The 18,734-nt window shown below is 43.7% G+C and overlaps 1 protein-coding gene across 1 annotated transcript in view; it reads left to right on the forward strand.

Moving 5' to 3' along the window:
- SYNE2 (spectrin repeat containing nuclear envelope protein 2) overlaps nucleotides 1-18,734 on the forward strand; it is a 209,083-nt gene that overhangs the window by 113,092 nt on the left and 77,257 nt on the right. The window contains exons 63-74 of the mRNA XM_086462965.1: nucleotides 1,379-1,573; nucleotides 2,177-2,251; nucleotides 3,643-3,762; nucleotides 4,593-4,700; nucleotides 11,231-11,464; nucleotides 13,302-13,469; nucleotides 14,504-14,629; nucleotides 15,429-15,541; nucleotides 16,177-16,318; nucleotides 17,262-17,393; nucleotides 17,977-18,129; nucleotides 18,383-18,592. Coding sequence (XP_086319091.1) covers nucleotides 1,379-1,573; nucleotides 2,177-2,251; nucleotides 3,643-3,762; nucleotides 4,593-4,700; nucleotides 11,231-11,464; nucleotides 13,302-13,469; nucleotides 14,504-14,629; nucleotides 15,429-15,541; nucleotides 16,177-16,318; nucleotides 17,262-17,393; nucleotides 17,977-18,129; nucleotides 18,383-18,592 — 1,776 coding nt within the window. The remainder of the gene's footprint in view (nucleotides 1-1,378; nucleotides 1,574-2,176; nucleotides 2,252-3,642; nucleotides 3,763-4,592; nucleotides 4,701-11,230; nucleotides 11,465-13,301; nucleotides 13,470-14,503; nucleotides 14,630-15,428; nucleotides 15,542-16,176; nucleotides 16,319-17,261; nucleotides 17,394-17,976; nucleotides 18,130-18,382; nucleotides 18,593-18,734) is intronic.

Consider the following 18,734-nt stretch of genomic DNA (forward strand, 5'->3'; position numbering starts at 1 on the left):
AAAGATTTGGGGTTTGGGGAGGTTTTTGGCTAGTTAAGTTTGCAAAGCAGTAGCTGGTAAATGTATGCTGTAAAGTCTCCTCCTGCAATGAAACAAATAGAAATACTGGTTTTAGTGGACATTGATAAAAATACACCAAATTATCATGTATAGCTGTTTCTTCATTTCAATGACTTTTTCTTTCCGCTACCTTTGGAAGATTTTACCTTGTGTTTTTGAGTGTACAAAAGGAAAAACATTCTTCTCTGAGCAGAGTTCCTACATCCTTTGAAAATTTGCTGGAGTTCCTGCCTCCACCTTCCCCATCATGCAGCCACACTAGCATTATTATCAAAGAAGCTGTAGTCAAGACAGAACTAGCCATCTTACTGGTTTCATCTGTCACAGATTATTACTTGCATAGCATTATTCACACTACGATAGAGCATGGTGTGGAATCATTTGAAGCCTAGCATCAAATCTTGCTCTGATGGACTGAGCCCAGAGTGCAAAAGGATATTTAGCCCCTTTTCAGTTTTCTGAGCAAGCAACGATGCTTCAAAGAGCTTTAGCACTTTCAATAATGGAGTGAGGCATTTTGTTCCTTGCCCTTAGTCTGTTTGTTGTGCTTTCTGTGCTCGCCTGGAGACTGGGTGGTAAGGAAAGGCGCTGGCAGAAAGCTCTTAAGGGGAGAATATCAGCTAGAGCAATAGTCATGGCCAGGGAGGAGACCAAGACAGATTTATTTCCCCCTTTGTTAGTGCAGAGTTACTTGCATTATTGTTTAATCCCTGCAGAACATTAAATATTTTCCTTGTACTTTGTTAGGGACCATTGCTCCCAATATCACATTCAAAGACATGGGATAGTTTTGTCACTAAACCCACCAAATGGTGGTTTGTGTTTCCTTCTTTTAGGCCAGCTTCAGCAAAGATGACTCAGCCCTGAGCTAGCCTTATTGCTGTCTTTGCCCTCATCAAGGCTATCCCAAGTGTTTTGTGTCACCTTTCCAAAGAAGGTAGTTGGAAGTAGCATCAACTGCTCTGACACACAGAGTAATGTAACCCAGCTGCATTCCCTCTGTCCTGAAGGAACTGGTATTCCCATGGCTATACAGGACCTAGTTAGAATTAGTTATCCAGCCTTTCACATTTCCTTCCAGACTACCAGCTTCTGCATTACAGGTGGCAAGTGCTGTCCTGAGCTGAATCTGTTGCTACTGTTTTGCGTCTATCTGGACATCTCCTGCAGTGACAATGGGGAACTGTCCCAAGGCCCTGAAAAAGGAAAAAGGGGAAATAGCCCCAGTCCCAGTAAGATGCATCACTGGTACCATCTGTTACATTACTGTTTCGTTAAGTAAGAAGAATGGATGCTTACAGGTGTTGTTGCTCCTTAGGGAGAAATGGAAGCTGTAAAAGAAGAAATCATAAAGCTGTGCCAAAGAAAGGAAGATATTCTTACTGGGATGAAGAATTCAATGTCTGAGCTTCATCAGTGCTTACAGCAAGAAGTGCCTGAATCAGGAGATGAACCCATAGCCTCTGTATTAGCGCGAAGTGACTTGATTGGGACTGATGTTCCTGGTCAGAAGGTAAGTGGAGCACCACACTGTGATCCCTTAACTCAGAGCCAAAGAGGGAAGGTAAATAACCCTTCTTCCTCCAGGAGAAGTGGCATGTAGGAGAGGAGCACCCCTAGCACCCCTGCAGCTGTGAATCAGTACTACTTCTCCTCCCCTTGTGCTTCCAAACCGTCCCAGAAAGACCGAGTACGATGCATGTCTAGGAGAAGGCGGGAGAGAGGTGTGCCTCTGGTTATTTTTTAGCATGAGCAGATCCAACATGAAGTTTGCATCAAGCAATCAACAGAAAAATGCTCAATGTATAGATTTGTTGATTAATCAGTTGTTCTGGGGTTTTCAGTAAATTGTTTTCATGGAGCAAAATGAATTTTGTTCCAATTATAGCTGTGCTGTTGAAACATTACAATTACAGTATAGAGAAAAGTCCCAATTTTCAGAGGTGCTTAGTACCTGCAGCTTTCAATTACCTTAATGTGGGGTGGCAGATGTTCAGTGCTTCTCCAAAAGTGGACTCCAAATGGTAACTGTCTTTTGGTTTACAGGCAGAAGAGAAGATGCTTTTACTGTTCTTCTCATGAATAATTGGGCTGTCTCTTTTGTGTATTTTTGTAGTTGAAAAAAAGAGGAATGATGTCTCTTCTGCCTTCCTTAGATGAAGAATCAGAAGACTGTTCTTTCCATAGCAAGGTGAATTCAGTATATATCTTACATATACAGCTGTATATATAAGATACAGGATTTTGCTATGGGAGAAATTATGAGAAATGTGTAAATCCGAAATACTTCAGAACGAATTGAAATATCTCTTGTCACTCCAGGATACTGAGAATTTGCACTCAAGCCAGTCTACCAATATTACAATTCCAATATTACACAGCACCTCATTCTGTGATGTGTGATCCTGCTTTTGGTGGGATTGCTTATACAGTAATACCCCCTTTATGGAAGTGTTAGTGGCAAATACAGGCCTGAATACCAATGTTAATATGTGGAGATGGAGTTCAGACAGAATTAGACAGCCCCTGAAGTGCTCAAAACTTAAAACAAACACACAAAATGATTTGTATGTTTCAGCTTAAGAAAAAAGGACATGATCAGACTACTGGGAATGAAGTTAAGATAGAGGAGATTTCTGGGAGAGTGGGAGAAACTGGGAGACACTGTCCAACAGATTGCTCTGAATCTGGGGAGTCCGAACATCCAGGTGCGCTGCAGAGGAGCAAAGCTGTGAATAAAGTTTCATGATAAAGTTAATAGCTTTTTGAAAAAGGAAAAAAAAAATAATCCATGAAACTTTCTGCACACTTTCCTGCACCCTAGGGACTCAACAAGATGTATTCGAATGAAATCAGGAATGTGCAGAAGTGCTGGTGAGCTTGTAGCCAAGCTACCCACTTGCACAGCAGTTCACAGGCTGCCTAGGCTGGTAGTGACCAGCTACTGTTGTCTGCATCTCCTGGGAGGGACTGTGGCCTCAACCAAGTTTTGAAGAATCTCCATGGCTTTGCAGTCCTCACTGAATATTAATTAGCCTTTTTACTACATCCTTGCAACAAGGATCAAAAGGAAATGTGACAAAGAAGTGACAGAGTATTGGAGAGGTTGCTTTAAGCTAGGCAAGGATGAAACTCCATGTCTAGATAGCGCGAAGAGGTCCAAACAGCTTGGATAGAGGTGGTGTCTTACTACCTAGATCCAAGCCCTTCAGTTTCAAGGTTTCTGATTCTGTGCCTTCATTGGTCCAGTTTTCTTTACATACGGGACTTTTTAGTGGACGGGGAGAAGAAAGGTTGTTTCTTGTTGGGTTTTTTTGTTGTTTTTTTTTTAAATAGTGTGGAAAAATGAGGATACTCTGAGGTCTCTAGAGAAAACTATCAGTGTCATCCAGCTGCCATTCATCTTGCAGCAGAGCTATAGAGCGAGGGAGGAGGTGGGATTTAGGAAACACAATAGAGATAAAAACCCAAGGCACTAATAGAGCAAAGTGTTACTAAAGGTTTGCAGTAATTGACATTGCCTGAAGGAGTATCTGAGCTTTCTGTTCGTAAGCTAATGCTGAGCTGTTGCTGCTTTCAAAGGGAAGTACAGCCAAAGAGAAAGATGCAAGTTTTTGGCCTTCAGAAAGAGATGATGAAAGGCACAAGGAAGACAGTGCAACCTCCTGGTCTTCTGGTACTTTGTCAGATGGCATCATTCAGGTAATGCACTGAGGTTTATCTCCACGGGGATGGGAACTCATCTTTGTGGAAAAGATCTGGACAAGTCCTAGGTATTGCTGAAGTCTGCAAAGCAAGAGAACTGTAGAAAAGCAGGCCATGATGGCCTTATTCAGATACTTCATCTTCCATATCACACTAAATCTTGCCATTTAAAATCTCTTTTCCTGTTGCATGTATTGGTTGGACTCCATGACCTTAAGGGTCTCTTCCAACTTAATGATTCTATGTTTCTATATTAATTTCTTCTAGCTTGACAAAAAAAAAAAACCCCACAACAAAAAAAACAAAGGTAGAAATGCACATTTGGTAGCACCAATTTGTTTCAGTAATCCCTGGAAAGGCTGTAAAATGTGCATTTTGTTGGAGGATGATTTGTGGGAGAGATTCTCTTTGCACATGAGAAGATCAGCATCTTAGACACCCAATCGGCTACAATCTTGGTGGCATTCCGCTCTGTTCTTCATGGTGTCTTCATGATGTTCTGATAGCTGCAGTTGTTTGTTTCTGTATATCGGTGTTACAGGCATAAGAGAACTTCTCTCTGTGAGTACTGTTGGGCCAGGACCACTATAGGCTGAGTGGCTGCTGCCCTTTGAGGCTTCTCTAGCACAGCAAAGCAATAATCATAGAATCATTTAGTTTGGAAAAGACCTTTAAGATCATCGAGTCCAACTGTAAACCTAACACTACCAAGTCCACCACTAAACCATGCTCCTAAGTGCCACATCTACGCCACTACACATCTACACCACTACACGTCTACACCAATAATGATACAAATACTTCCACTGTTGCCTCTTTCTCTACAGGATGCTGATGAGATAATGGAATCACACAGTAAACATGGTGAGGAAACATCTAGGCAAACTTTGCAGAGTGCTGAAGGCCCTGGCACAGGTGATGGCAGTCGGGCTATGGTGAGTGTGAAGGCCTGAAGCAGGCTGAACAAGGTGACCTGCTGAGCTCGTATAACCTACCAGAGGCACTGTTTCCTTATGGTTATGCTACTGGAGTTTGTTGCAGTATTTATGACATGGTAGAAAACTTACAACCCTTTGTGGGCCTCTTCATAATGCTGCTTTGGGTGATAATAAATACATTTTGATTTGCTCCGTGAAAATGACAATTTACTAGGGAACAAAACGAAGTATTTTCAGCAAGTAAGATGCTGGCATTCATAGAGGCATGAATGGAGGGGTTCAAGTGATGTAAACATACATCAACTATAGGAATTTTAAGTAGCAGTTAAAGGAGAAATTAAGGAGATTGACACTCCTATATGTTGCTGCTTTGTGGAAGGCATGCACAGGCTAAGGGAGGAGTGGGCAGCAGCCCATAGGTTACGGGCAAAAGAGTGTATGGAGACAGACGTGAATGCTCCAGGAAGGTCTGGAGCAGCAGACCTGTAGCAGAGCAGCCTCAGCTCTTCCTGGGTTTAGAGCATGGAAGAAGACAGAATCTGTCATTGCCTAGGGCAGGAGCAGTCCCCCAGGTCACTTTGTCTCCCATTCCCCCCAACTTCTTCCATCATGCTTAACCTTTAATTTATAGTTAAAAAAAAACATAGTAAACTATTAAAACCCAGCCAGCAGCACAATATATTCTTTATTGGTACTATAAGAAATAGCCTTGTGTGAGTGTATTACATATGACATAATTGTATGTGGGATCTCTGTGGTTTTTCTCTCTGCTACACTGTGATGCTGTTGATCTCTGCATGTGCAGGACATGTCTAAGCTCCCTTGGCAGATGCAGGCAATGTAGTCGCTGCAGTGTCCAAGCACAGCGAGTGGTTCAGCTGAGCTCACACTACTTGCCTGTTAGGCTGGGATGAACCCCTGGCTGCTCTGAGTAAATCTCCATTGAGGATAATGGGAATTTAGACAGCTGTATTCAAGAGACATAACCTCCAGCTGAATGTTTTGGGTTTCCAGGAGCCTTACAAGACAATATAGGCCCTCCTGGCGCCTCTGTGTGCCACCACTGTGTTTTGTCAGTGTCTTGCCTTCAGAGGCACCCACAGTCTGTTGGACTCAGCAATACAGGAGTTCAGTGGAACAGTTTCTTAAGCTGGACATGGCAGCTCTGTAGTCTGTGGAGAGGGTGCTGTCAGGCTGTGAGCCAGCATCCTTCTCTGCTCCAGTAGACAGGTTTCTTAGAGAAGGTCATCTTTCCTCAAACCATACCAGACAGCTCTTTTGCTTGCAACAACTTTTTCACTTCAGTGTTTTGCTACACTGGAACATTTCCATATGCTACACAACTCCCTGTAGTGAGTGATTTTTTATTATTTTTGTTGTTGTTATTGTTGTTGTTAAAGGATTTATTTACAAGATCATTTACTATTTGGAGACAGAAAGACATTTATTTTTATAAATGGTAAAATATATTTGTTTTCCCTAGAGATGTGTGTATGTGTGGAGAATTATGAAGTCGATTATATTTATGTTTTCTGTTTAGAGCTTAACTGAATGCTAAAATTAAATCATTCCTACTCTTAGTGATTGCAAAATACCATTTCCTTCCTCTGGCATGTTGTCCCTCTCATGCAAACGTACCTGCTTCCCAATTCAGTTAGAGCAACCTAAAACACAGTTTATTATTCAGAAAAATATTTGAATTGCTAGACAAAGAAGAAAAGAGAGGTTATAGTTGTAGGTGACTCCCTTCTGAAGGCAACAGAGGGTCCATATGCTGGACAGATCCTACTCTTTGGGAAGTCTGCTGCCTCTCTGGGGCCAGGTTAAGAACAACTCGAAACTTCCTAGCCTGCTAGAGCCCTCGGACTATTGCCCACTATTGCTCTTCCATGTGGGCAGCAATGAAGCCGCAACATGCAGTCAAAGGGCGATCAAAAGAGACTTCAGGGCCTTGGGATAGTTTCCTAAGGGAATCTGGAGCACTGGTAATTTTTTCCTCTATCCTTCCAGTTGCAGGCAGTAACACTGGAAGAAACAGACTGGTCCAGTCTATTAATATATGGCTCCATGGCTGGTGGCACCGCCACAGTTTTGGGTTTTTTGATAATGGGACGGCCTACGGAGCACCAGGCTTGCTGGCATCAGATAAGATTCACCTTTCTCAAAGGCGGAAGAGGGCCTGCTCGTGCGCTAGCAGGACTCATTGATAGAGCTTTAAACTAGACTTGAAGAGGGAGAGGGATAATATCATGCTTGCCCATGACAACCTGTGGGACGACACGCCGAGGTCAGAGGAACAAGGTGCTATCAAGGGTGCTCAGCCTGTTGCTCTGAGGTGTGCTGGGTACACTGGAGCACATTTGAAGTTTTATGGAGATGAGCCAGGGACTCCTGCGATAATAGGAACCAACAAGGAAACACCAGAGAAGTACCTCAAAGGAACTAAGGGGTGTTCCTCTAAGAAGGTGATATGGCTGACAGCCCAGCTGGAGTGCCTCTACACCAATGCACACAGCATGGGCAACAAACAGGAACAGTTGGAAGCCACCGTGCTGCTAGAAAGCTATGATCTAGTTGCCATTACTGAAACTTAGTGGGATGAATCCCATGACTGGAGCATGGCTATCAATGGCTACAGGCTGTTCAGAAGTGACAGGCAAGGAAGGAGGGATGGAGGCGTTGCCTTCTACATCAAGAAATGGATAGAGTGAAGAGCTGTCTCTTAAGGAATAGCCATGAGCAGGTTGAAAGCTTATGTGTAAGAATTAGGGACTGAGGCAACAAAGGGAACTTGGTTGGTGTTTACTACAGGCTGCCCAGTCAAGGGGAGCCTATTGATTGAAGTTTCTTACTCCAGCTACAGGAGGCTTTGCACTCACAGGCTCTTGTCCTGCTGGGGGACTTCAACCGCCCCAACACTGCTGGAAAAGTAGCATGGTGAGCTGTAGGCAATCCAGGAGACTCCTGGAGTGCATTGAGCATAACTTCTTAAGCCAGGTAATAGACAGCCCTACCGGAGGAGATGTGATACTGGACCTGTTGGTCACCGACACAAGTGAGCTGATCAGTGACATCAAGATTGGAGGCAGTCTGGGCTGCAGTGATCATGCACTGGTGGAGTTCATAGTCCGGAGGGATATGGGTCAGGCAAAGAGTAAAGTCAGGACCCTGAATTTTAGGAAAGCAAACTTGCAGGTGTTCAGGAGGAAGTCTAACAAGGAGTTAATCAATAGGACCCCCTGGGAACCTGCTCTTGGGGACAAGGGAGCAGAACAGAGCTGGTAGGTCACTGGTAGGTAAGGACACTTTCCAGAGAGCGCAAGAGCTCTCCATCCCCAGGTGTAAGAAATCAGGAAAGGAAGGCAAGAGATGGGCATGGATGAGTCAAGACCTGCTGGTGAAACTAAAGGGTAAGAAGAAAATGCACAGGCAGTGGAAGCAGGGACAGATATCCTGGGAAGAGTATAGGGATGCTGCCCGATTGTGTAGGGATGGGGTCAGGAAGGCCAAGGCACAGCTGAAGCTGAACTTGGCAAGGGACGCAAAGAATGACTACTACAGGTATGTCAGCCAGAAATGGAAGGTCAAAGAAAGTATACCCTCCCTGATGAACACAACTGGCAAACTGGTAACAATGGACAAGAAAGCTGAGGTACTCAACAATTTTTTGTCTCAGTCTTCACTGGCACCCTCTCTTCCCACAGCTCTTGAGTGAATGGACCTCAAGGCAGGGACTTGGGAAGCAAAGTCCCTCCCACTGTAAGAGAAGATCAGGTTCGTGACCACCTGAGGAACCTGAACATACATAAGACTATGGGACCTGTCAAGATCCAGAGTCCCAGAGTCCTGAGGGAATTGGCTGATGTAGTTGCGAAGCCACTCTCCGTGATACTTGAAAAGTCATGGCAGTCGGGTGAGGTTCCCAGTGACTGGAAAAAGGGAAACATTGCACCCATTTTTGAAAAGGGTAGAAAGGAGGACCCTGGGAACTACCAACCTCTCAGCCTCACCTCTGTACCTGGGAAGATCATGAAACAGATCCTCCTAGAAGCCGTGCTAAGGCACATGGAGGACACAGAGGTGATTTGAGTCATCCAGCATGGCTTCACCAAGGGCAAGTCTTGCCTGATCAACCTAGTGGCCTCCTGTAACGGCATGATTACATCAGTGGACAAGGGAAGAGCTATGGATGTCGTCTGTCTGGACTTCTGTAAGGCCTTTTACATGGTCCCCCACAACATCCTTCTCTCTAAATTGGAGAGATATGGATTTGATAGGTAGACTGTTTGGTGCATGAGGATTTTTTACATGGTCTCAGCCAGAGGTAGTGGTCAATCACTCCGTGTCTAGATGAAGGTTGATGGCAAGTGGCGTCCCTCAGGGGTCCATATTGGGACCAGTACTGTTTAAGATCTTCATCAATGACATAGACTGGGATCAAGTGCACCCTCAGCAAGTTCACATATGACACCAAGCTGAGTGACGCAGTTGACACACCTGAAGGACAGGATGCCATCCAGAGGGACATGGACATGCTCAAGAAGTGGGCCCATGTGAACCTCATGAGGTTCAACAAGGCTAAGTTCAAAGTCCTGCACATGGGTCAGGGCAACCCCTGATATCAATACAGACTGGGCGATGATGTCGAAGAGAGCAGCCCTGGGTACTTGAGCTGGACATGAGCTGGCAGTGAGCACTTGCACACAGAAGACCAACCGTATGCTGGGCTGCGTCAAGAGAAGCATGCCCAGCAGGCCGACAGAGGTGATTCTGCCACTGTACTCAGCTCTGGTGAGACCCCACGTGCAGTTCTGTGTCCACCTCTGGATCCTCAGCAGAGAAAGACATGGACCTGTTGGAGTGAGTCCAGAGGAGGGCCACAAAAATGATGGAGCACCTCCCTTATGAGGAAAGGCTGAGAGAGTTGGGGTTGTTCAGCCTGCAGAAGGGAAAGCTCCAGGGAGACCTTATTACAGCCTTTCGATGTTTAAAGGGGGCTTATAAGAAAGATAAGGACAGACTTTTTAGTAGAGCCTGTTGCGATAGGACAAGGGGTAGTGGTTTTAAACTAAAAGAGGATAAATTCAGGCTAGATATAAGGAACAAATTTTTTGTGATGAGGGTGGTGAAACACTGGAACAGGTGCCCAACCTTATCTGCTTGAAGATGCCCCTGCTAGACTAGATGATCATTAGAGGTCCCTTCCAACGCAAACCATGCTGTGATTCTACTGTTTGTTAATTGACCATCCGCTCCATGGTCTTGATCTTGGCACATGAATGCATGACGTGTGCATGAACACCTGCACAAACGATACCAGTTTATTTTATTCAGATAATTTTACTATATATCTGAGTTTCTGTTTCTGTAGAGGAAGAGGATAAAGTTTACTGCAGTAACAGTCTAGCTGGGGAGGGGCAGAGCATGCTGTAAGTGTAAGCTAAATGCCTATGTACACTTACATGTGTAATGAAAGGGTGTCAGGCACAGTGTTAGGCATGTGTAATGTTTTGTTATTTAAATAAATGAACTAAACCAAACAGGCTTAGAACTAGAGCTGGACATTACAGGTGGAGGTTGAAGCAAACTGGTACTTTTTTATTTCTTCAGTAACATATACCTCAATAGACAGACTATTCTGGGATCTGTATATTTGGATTTACTTTATATCTTTAATGGCGCTGTCCCGTACTATCTCAGAGGCAAAAAGAATAGTAGTGATTAAAGCTAAGACTGATAGCTGAAACAATGCATTTTTGTTCTCTGATTTTCTGCCAAATCTCATTTTAACACGGAGCTTGTGCACTACATCATCATAGTTGCCTGAACGTGTGCTCTAGAGCCGCGGGAGTGTACAGGTGGTTTTGTTCTTGTGGTGTTGTGCTTGATTTACTTGCTAAGTACCAGTATTTACATGTGTGGAGGTGTATACAGACCTGGACAGCCTTCCAAGCAACTGCTGATATCTCCAAGCACTTTAGACTTCTTATTACAGAAGTGTGCAGGGTTGCTTCTTAAAGGCAGGCAAATAAGAAGAAAGAATTACACAAGACATACTTTAAAATACACCTTTTTTCCCTGTGTGACTTAGAGCCTGAATAAAGCATATTTGACTGTTGGAACCGAACGCATGCAAGTAGCTCATAAGCGTTGCCCAACAGCTTGCTTTGCAGCTTTAAACTCCATAGCTTTTACATCTAACTCCCACAGAAAAACATCTCTCCCCAGGGGAGAACTGGTTAATGGTGAGTCATCCCACTTCCTGCGCTCTGGTATACCTGTGCAAATGCAAATCTGGAAACCTGTTACACCAGATCCCGGATCGCCTGGCTGGCGAGTTTCCCTTTCTTTTTCTTTTTTCCCTTTTTTTTTTTTTTTTTTTTTTTGTTTTAATCTGGGAGCACGGTGGCAAAGTGGTTTCGAAGCTCTGTGAGTGTGAAAGTTAAACATTTCCCACTGGTAGGGGGAGGGGAAAGAAGGAAAAAACCAGATAGATAACCACGTTTCTTTCATGTGCTTTGCTTCAGAGCGAGAAGCCGCCTCCTGTCCCCAACGTGACGCGGGGCTCTCGAGGGAAAGCGGGAGATTCGGAGGAAGCGGTGGATGGCGGGAAGCCAGAGCTAGAAACGATACTCCAGGTGTGCCAGGCCCAGGTTGCCGAGCTGGAACAATGGCTAGACAAAACTAAAGTGTCCCTGAGGTCAGACCCCCACACCCCCAAAATGCAGCAGATGGTGGAACTGGAGCTTGCTGATTACCAGGTAAGACGGAGCAGCCAGTTTGCTGCTGCCATCCAAACAAGTCTGGGGTGTTTGTCTGCAGAAAAGTTATGCTTACTGCTGCTTCTCTCCCCGCTTAATCAGCTTCATTCCACTGTGCAGAAAACAGGTAACCACTTGGCTTTGGTTTCAGGTGCAGCTTTCCAAGTTAAAGTATTTATTTTTAGATTTGGGATCTTTATGCATCCAGGGGATTTAGGTAGAATTCTTGAGTATTTTTAAAGCTTTGTTTTTCTTTGGATATTTTTCAGAAACAAGGCTTCAGTATAGTTTGAATCCTCTATTAAAAGACAATTTTTCATTGGTCTTAATCATGATAAATCAGCTAGAAAAAAAGGAGTGTTTTTCTTCTTTTGACATTTTCACTGTCTGTTTTTTTTGGAGTGGTTTAAAAGACTGGTATAAGATAGCTTCCAAGCTGGTATATCCTTCTTTTGCACTTTTTGCAAAAAAATGCCAGCATAGGCAGAAAGACAGGGGCTTTTCACCTGCCCTCTCTAAGCAGGACCTACTGCCATATGCTAGGTCAGCCTCTTGCCCTGGATGGCAGTGGAAGGAAAGAAGTGGGTGGTACCCTTTGGTGAAAACAGGTGGAGGAAGACAGGACTGGCACGAGGGGCTGGGAAAGCTGGGAGTCCTGGCATGCAGCTTTTTTTCGTTGGCACGCAAATTAAAAGAAAACGTGCGAGCATGCCACTTTGAAGTTCCCTGCGGTGCTGGTCTGGTGTACCAGTTTGCTTCAAGCACTGAGTCTACCTAAAGCAACAACTTGAGTCACCATAAAGGAGCCAGTAACAAAATGTCCCCACTTGAAATTACTAGCAGACATTTCCAGCTGTTTTGGTGGTGGTGATGGGTGGAGTTTTTTTTAATAGGAACTGAGTCCATGCCAAGGAGTGCCTCTGGGTTTAGGCTGTGATTCAGCCAAGTGCTCGGGTGCTGAACTCTGTGGGAATTAGGATCCTGAATGCACCCAAGTAGCTGGCTGTGTCTGGATCCCATTCAGGGTTTGTGTCACCGTAGGCTTCAAGTGGGCCGTTCCAACTGGTAAAAACAACCAGGCTTCGGGCAGCTGTAAGTGGTGTTGAATTCCTATCGGCTTTTTAACAGTTTGGCTCAATGTTAAGACGTGAACTTCGCAGGGTGGGGTGGGTTTCTAACCTAATCAAGATCTACACAGAAAAATACACATAGCACGAAGCAGTAACAGTCTCTAGATATGGACGTATTATGTAAAGCAGGTATTTTATTGCAGTTGATTACTTTGCAGTTAGGCCGTGGTACCTGTCTCCATGCTGGCCTTAAAATGTGAGTTTAAAGTAATGCAGAGATGACTTTGATTCACAGCAGCTTGAATCAAAAAGCAGATCCCAACAGTTTACAATGGTCTGGCTGACACATGGTAACTACTGTGTTTTGGTAATTGAGCACCATTCCTCCCCAAGGCTGATGTGATCAGTCTGTGCACTGCCTCCTTCTCCCCTCGTTGGCATGTGTTGTCTTCCTGGTTGCATCCGAATGGAGTCTATTATTTCTGCTCTTCTCTTTTATTGCTCCATATCTGAGTTAATATAACTTCCTGCAGAGGCTGTGGCTTGAAACAGTTTGAAGACTAACTCTCTATAAAATTTATTTAATTGTTCAGAATAAAAAGAGACTATATTGGAGCAAATCTAGGGCTCTTGCAGCTATTTCTCTTTTTGCCTGTACATTTCTATTCTTTTCAGACAGGGGAAGTGTGAGCATTGACTTTCAGAATGTTATCAGGAATGGAGTGTTGTACTTCTAAGAATGCATAATTGACTGCTGTCCCTTCCAGGTGAGGTTATCAGAGATTGAACAAAAGGTCCTTTCTTTACTGGAAGATTGTGGAGATAGTGCAGACTACCAGCAAGAGACAGAGGCTCTTTCCTTGAAGCTGAAGGAAGTGAAGTGCAATTTGGAAAAAGTCCAGATGATGCTTCAAGACAAATACAATGAAGAGCAGGTAAAGCATATGAATGCTATGCAGAGCAAGAGTGATAGAGTCATGGTGCTTTAATTGCCCTAGTTGCAGAAGAACAGTTAGAGCTCACCATGTGAAGCAAGGAAGGGAAAAAAGTCAATCAGAAATGTCAGACTTGCTGTTATTCTACTTTACAGTGCTGTATAATTATTTGTAGTTTGCAGCAAGCAGTGGATTGTTAATGAGTCTCTGAACAACATCTTTTCTGCTTTAAGTGCTCAGTGACAGGTCAAGATTTTTCGAGGAGTGCAGGAAAAGGATACAAAGGGGGGTTTGTTTTGTTTTGTTTTTTAAATGCCTTTAAAATGCTGTGATGTTTGTCTGTGACAGTATCACAGCAAATAAGCCTTTAAGCAGTAACTTCTCTTTGAAGAATGTGTAAATGGCAAGCGCAGTGACTCTGCCAGCTCTCCTGCACCACAGCAGCACACTCTTTGCTCAGTTTCCCAGTGGGTGAGACAGGAACTCCTGGCTTCAGAGCTAATTCCCACTCTGTTGTGCAGGGGGGCAGAGAAGCCCACCTGATGTGTTTGTGTAAGAGCAGCCACAGTCTCTCCAGTGCTGAAGGAGCACAGTCAGACAGGGAGCTTGCATGGCCCAGGAGAGAATTAGTGTTTGTAAAGGCTCCTGTTGAAATATCTCTGTGAGCACAAACACATAGAAAATCCAGGTGCATAAGCAAATTTATAAGCATTAATTACATGTCCCTGTAATTTTGTCAAATGATAAGAATGGAGGGTTAGCATCAATTAATCTGCTAACAGGAAAAGCAAACCAAGCCTTGTAACTGTCAGGGAGAGAAATATTAGAGCAGCAGGTTAGAATGAATCAAGCTGTCAGTAAATGGAACTGGACAGAAGTCTTTGCAAGAGTAGCAACCGTGTTTCGTGCACTGCTGGTACTATGTGTGGTAAGGCTGAGACAGCTCCGCTTTCGCCATTTCCCCAAACCGCACCTGTGGGTTCTGTCTTCTTCTCAAGTCTGGAAGCCTTCCCACAATGGGTCTCTCCTTACAGATTCACAACAGGAAGGGGATTGACCCAGAGCCCCTTGAGATTCTACACTCAAATGGCTCCAGCACGTCCCATCTTGCCCTTGCTGAACAGCCACTCATTTGGCACAACGGTTTCCAGCACCCACAGGTAATTCTCTTGCCATCCAGGAGCCAGGCTGCTCCACATGCCCTGTGAGTGTCGGGGACAGCTACATCTATACCTGCTGCAGTTTTCACTGTGGGATCAAGGACAGGTTTCAGCCACCCCTCTCCTCCAGGGTTAGAGGAGTTTGTCAGGATGGAGAAAGACTTCATCCCTAAAATCCCATGTCCAAAAGGTTTAGTAATACTATGAAGCTGGATGGTACCCTGACACTTGCCTTGTATCATAATGATTCAGATGGCATCGCCCATCCCTCTGGTCAAAAAAATCCTGTGATGTTCTGTGCTCTGTAGACTACTTCTGTTTTGCTAACTGAAAAATAGTTTTTGCCCTTTTCACGCTATTAGAAAAGAGTTGGAGAAAATGATCCAGCCTAAGCTGCTAAAATTGCTCACTTTTCATTCAACACTCTTTTTAACTAATGGAACTCAACCTTGTATAAGAACAAATCCCCGTTCTCCCTTGCCTTTTTCTCTGTATAAGGATGACAGTCAATGGCCTTTAAATTTCCATATGTGCATCATTTGTTTCTGACTGATGGTTTTTGCTTTTAAAACTTTAGCTAAGGGAGAAATATATTCTGTAAGAACAGATGTTTTCAGAAAATGGTTTGCTTGGTAAACTCATGTTTACACACACACTGCATTTTATTCTGGTAGGTGTATTCTTATTTTCTTTGCTAAATGAATTCATGTAAAATATGATTGGAAAAGCACAGTCATCATTTCAGATTAATACAGTGCACACAACTGATTTTATTGTTCATGCTATGCTCTCTGCACAGGATCTGAAAGTAAAACCAGCTGAGCAGAAAAGCCTCATTGACTTCATTGAGTCGTGTGTGGAAAAAATGCAGCCACAGTTTGAGGACAGCGTGACTCAGAAATTAGAATCAAGGTACAAAATAACAAAACCAGTTACCAGATTCAGTGGTGTAAAACTGCCTAAACCTGCTGAAACTTTGCTGTGCCTTTAGGAGAAGCTGGGAGATTTCTGCAGAAGCTGAGAAGATTTCTGCCATCAACAGTCTGGAGAAATAGGGTCTCATTTATGTGACAGCCTCTTTGATATTGGGCTGACTCCAGTGTTTAGAATCAGTCTTGATAGGCAGGATTCACACCTGCCATAAACTAAAGCAGGCTCATCTGGAGGCACGTTGGGTATCTCTGTTCACAGCCTTTGCTGTACAAATGCACAGAATCACCCAGCCAGCTTTAAAGCAGCATCTTTGAAAAGGAGGCATTGGGATGATGCACCTTCCAGCATGTAACCAAGACATGCTACAGGACTGTGCTCCCCATATTGTCATTTCAGAGATGGAGGCTGCCAGCAGGCCTCAGGGTCTTTCATGGGAAGGGAAGAGCCCAAAGAAATGTATCAAAGCTTGGATTAAAGATCATCCATGCACTTGGTTTCACTCTGGTTTTGGGGCAGGAGCAATAGAAACTAATCTTATACAAGAAGACTTACAAGTCTAATTTTGCTTACTATGCTTCAGTATTTGCCATTCTAACAATGTTTTCTTAATACAGCAATGGAGAGTCTGATCCAAAGAGCAAGCAGGCTGATCCCACCTTAGCTCCAAAGGACCAAACGGGCAATAAATGGCAATATTTACAACACGAGCTGTCGTCAAAGATGAAGTCTCCTCTCGGACAGCTTGTGGAACCTCAGGTCTGTTTAAGTTCAATAAAACACTCTTTCTGCAGGAAGTTGGTTGTGGTAAAGATAGCAATTAGTGTGTCTTTCTGCATCATCGTATCGTGTCTCTTCATCAGATAACTGAAATCTGTGCAAGCGCTCTCCAGAGGAAATTGTTACTGCATACTGTTTTCATGATTGTCTTTTAATTTTACTTTGGGGTAAAGAATGTCTCTGAAGTAGTGACTACTAAGCATAGTGTGGGAGCACATGGGTGGATCCTTGTAGGTAACATTCAGACCAGATGTTACCTCCTTAATTCTTTCATGAGAACTAAGAGTTAGCCAGCAAGCTCCCAGCTGATTTTTGTGGATGTGGGTTAAATCTCAGTTCTTGCAAGTGAGAACATTTTGGTCAAAACAAATCTCTGGCTTAAGTTTTATTCTGCCATTCACCATTGTGTTCTCTTTCTCGCACATCAAAAGCAGAGTTTGGACTGCAGCAAGAGCACACTATGTATTTATTCTGAACAGACTGCAGAATTGTATTGCTTGGACAAAACTCATTTCCATTATTAACAGTTTTGTTTACATTCAATTAGAACGACTAGATTCCCTGTTCTCTGAAATTACTGCGTTACATAGAATATTAGTCGTGTAAAAGGACAAACGTCAGCTCTCTTTCAGGCAAGACTTACACTGCAGTGGGCAGCAAGGCTGCCTTGACACAAACTACAACTGGTAGCCCTTAAATCTGGGAATCAGAGGCTCCTTTTTCAGTCAATCTCCCATCAGGGCCTAGCCTACCCAACTAATTTTTGCCAGTAAAAAGGGAACCCTGATATCCAGATGCTTTATATTAATGCCTTGAAACTTTCATTTTAATGCTTTTTGAGAGGAGCATTATCTAGTTGCACATAGCCCTGTCTTCATTTGAGCTGGTCACATAAATGCAATATTCTTTTTCCAAATGTTAGATTACAACAAAGATGAACATGCTGCCCCGAGGCACATTCACTAGTCCTGGAACCCCAACTGTGGAAGAACTGAAAACTTACACTGTCCAGCTGGGAGACCTAAGCCAAGAAGCAAATGTGGTGCATGCACAGGTAAAAATGGCATGTCCTAGCATTGCAAAAAATACCAGGGAATCTAGACACAAGACACTGTATGGGCATTGGGAAAAAGAGCCAATAATCACATTACTGCAGGTGGCATTCACTGTAGTGTAGCTTTTGCGTCACCAGGTATGGACTATAATGTAGAAATCAGTTTAGGATTTTGAGAGGAAACATTTCAAGTTTCAGCTATGATACTTCTGCTACCTGAATCTGAAGATTTGCTAGTGTGGGTAAAACTCCACGAACTGTATAAAGCAAGGAACCTGTGAATGATTTCAGTAAATGTGCAGTGTTGGAGCTGGCAAGACAAATTGCATTGTGCCCATCCCTGAGATGAGAGACATGTAAGACCACAGCCACTCCCAGTACATAAAGGGTCATTGTCTCAGCTTTGGCCTTGACAGCTCTGGATATTACACGCATATAACTGTCTCAACCAAATCTGTCTCTCGGTATTTCATTAATTCCATTTTATGATTAGCTGACTGAACCTTTAACCTTACACGAGTGAATAAATCTTAGCCGTGCCTTGGGTGAAAGTACTGAAATCTTTTGACTTCCCTTTACCCAGGATAATGTGGCAGAGGAAGTCTCTTCCAATTTGGACAGAAAGTTGTTTGAGCTGCTTCTGGCAATCAGCCGATGTTTGAATAACATGGAGGAGATGTTGAACACCTCAGTCCTCTCCACTGAAGAGGCAGCTGTGCAGCAGGCTCTTTATGAGGTAACTGTCCTAAAGCATCCAGGGAAGGAGACACCCCAGTGGATTTATGTTATACAGAATATATATGGCCTGATATTTCCTCTCTGCTTTGCTGGTATTATTCGGGAGTAATACAGCCAAGCCATTTGGTGTTGCACAAATTTGGGCCTGTTGCTTTTAACAATTATCAGTTTGAGTCCTGCCGCCTTTTACAGGCAAGAGTCCTTGGACAGAGACCATTTTCACTCACGTTATCTTTCTTTCAACCCTTTAGACTCTTTCTGTTGAGCTGCAAAAGCTTCACGCTGACCTGAGTGATAAAAAGGATGATCTTTTAAAGTCTATTAGCTGTGCTGGTGGGAGCACAGATGTGTTCTGCGAGTGCTTTAACAACTTGCAGGCACGGCTGGAACAAACTCAAGCTGCCACTGCTTCAAGGAGCAACTCAATGAAAGCTGGGCTGGATCATAATAGCAATTATCAGGTACTCCACTGCCAAATGCACATCTTGTTTCACAGCATCTGTTAGACCTGTCAGTGTTAATGCATTTGGGTTACAGATGAGCAATCTGTAATGGGCTTTCTGTTTTTTTGGTACTAAACAAACTTGTCTTGGCCTCTCAAGA

Source organism: Leptosomus discolor, chromosome 3 (assembly GCF_034619465.1).
Source record: "Leptosomus discolor isolate bLepDis1 chromosome 3, bLepDis1.hap2, whole genome shotgun sequence".
NCBI classification, from domain to species: domain Eukaryota; kingdom Metazoa; phylum Chordata; class Aves; order Leptosomiformes; family Leptosomidae; genus Leptosomus; species Leptosomus discolor.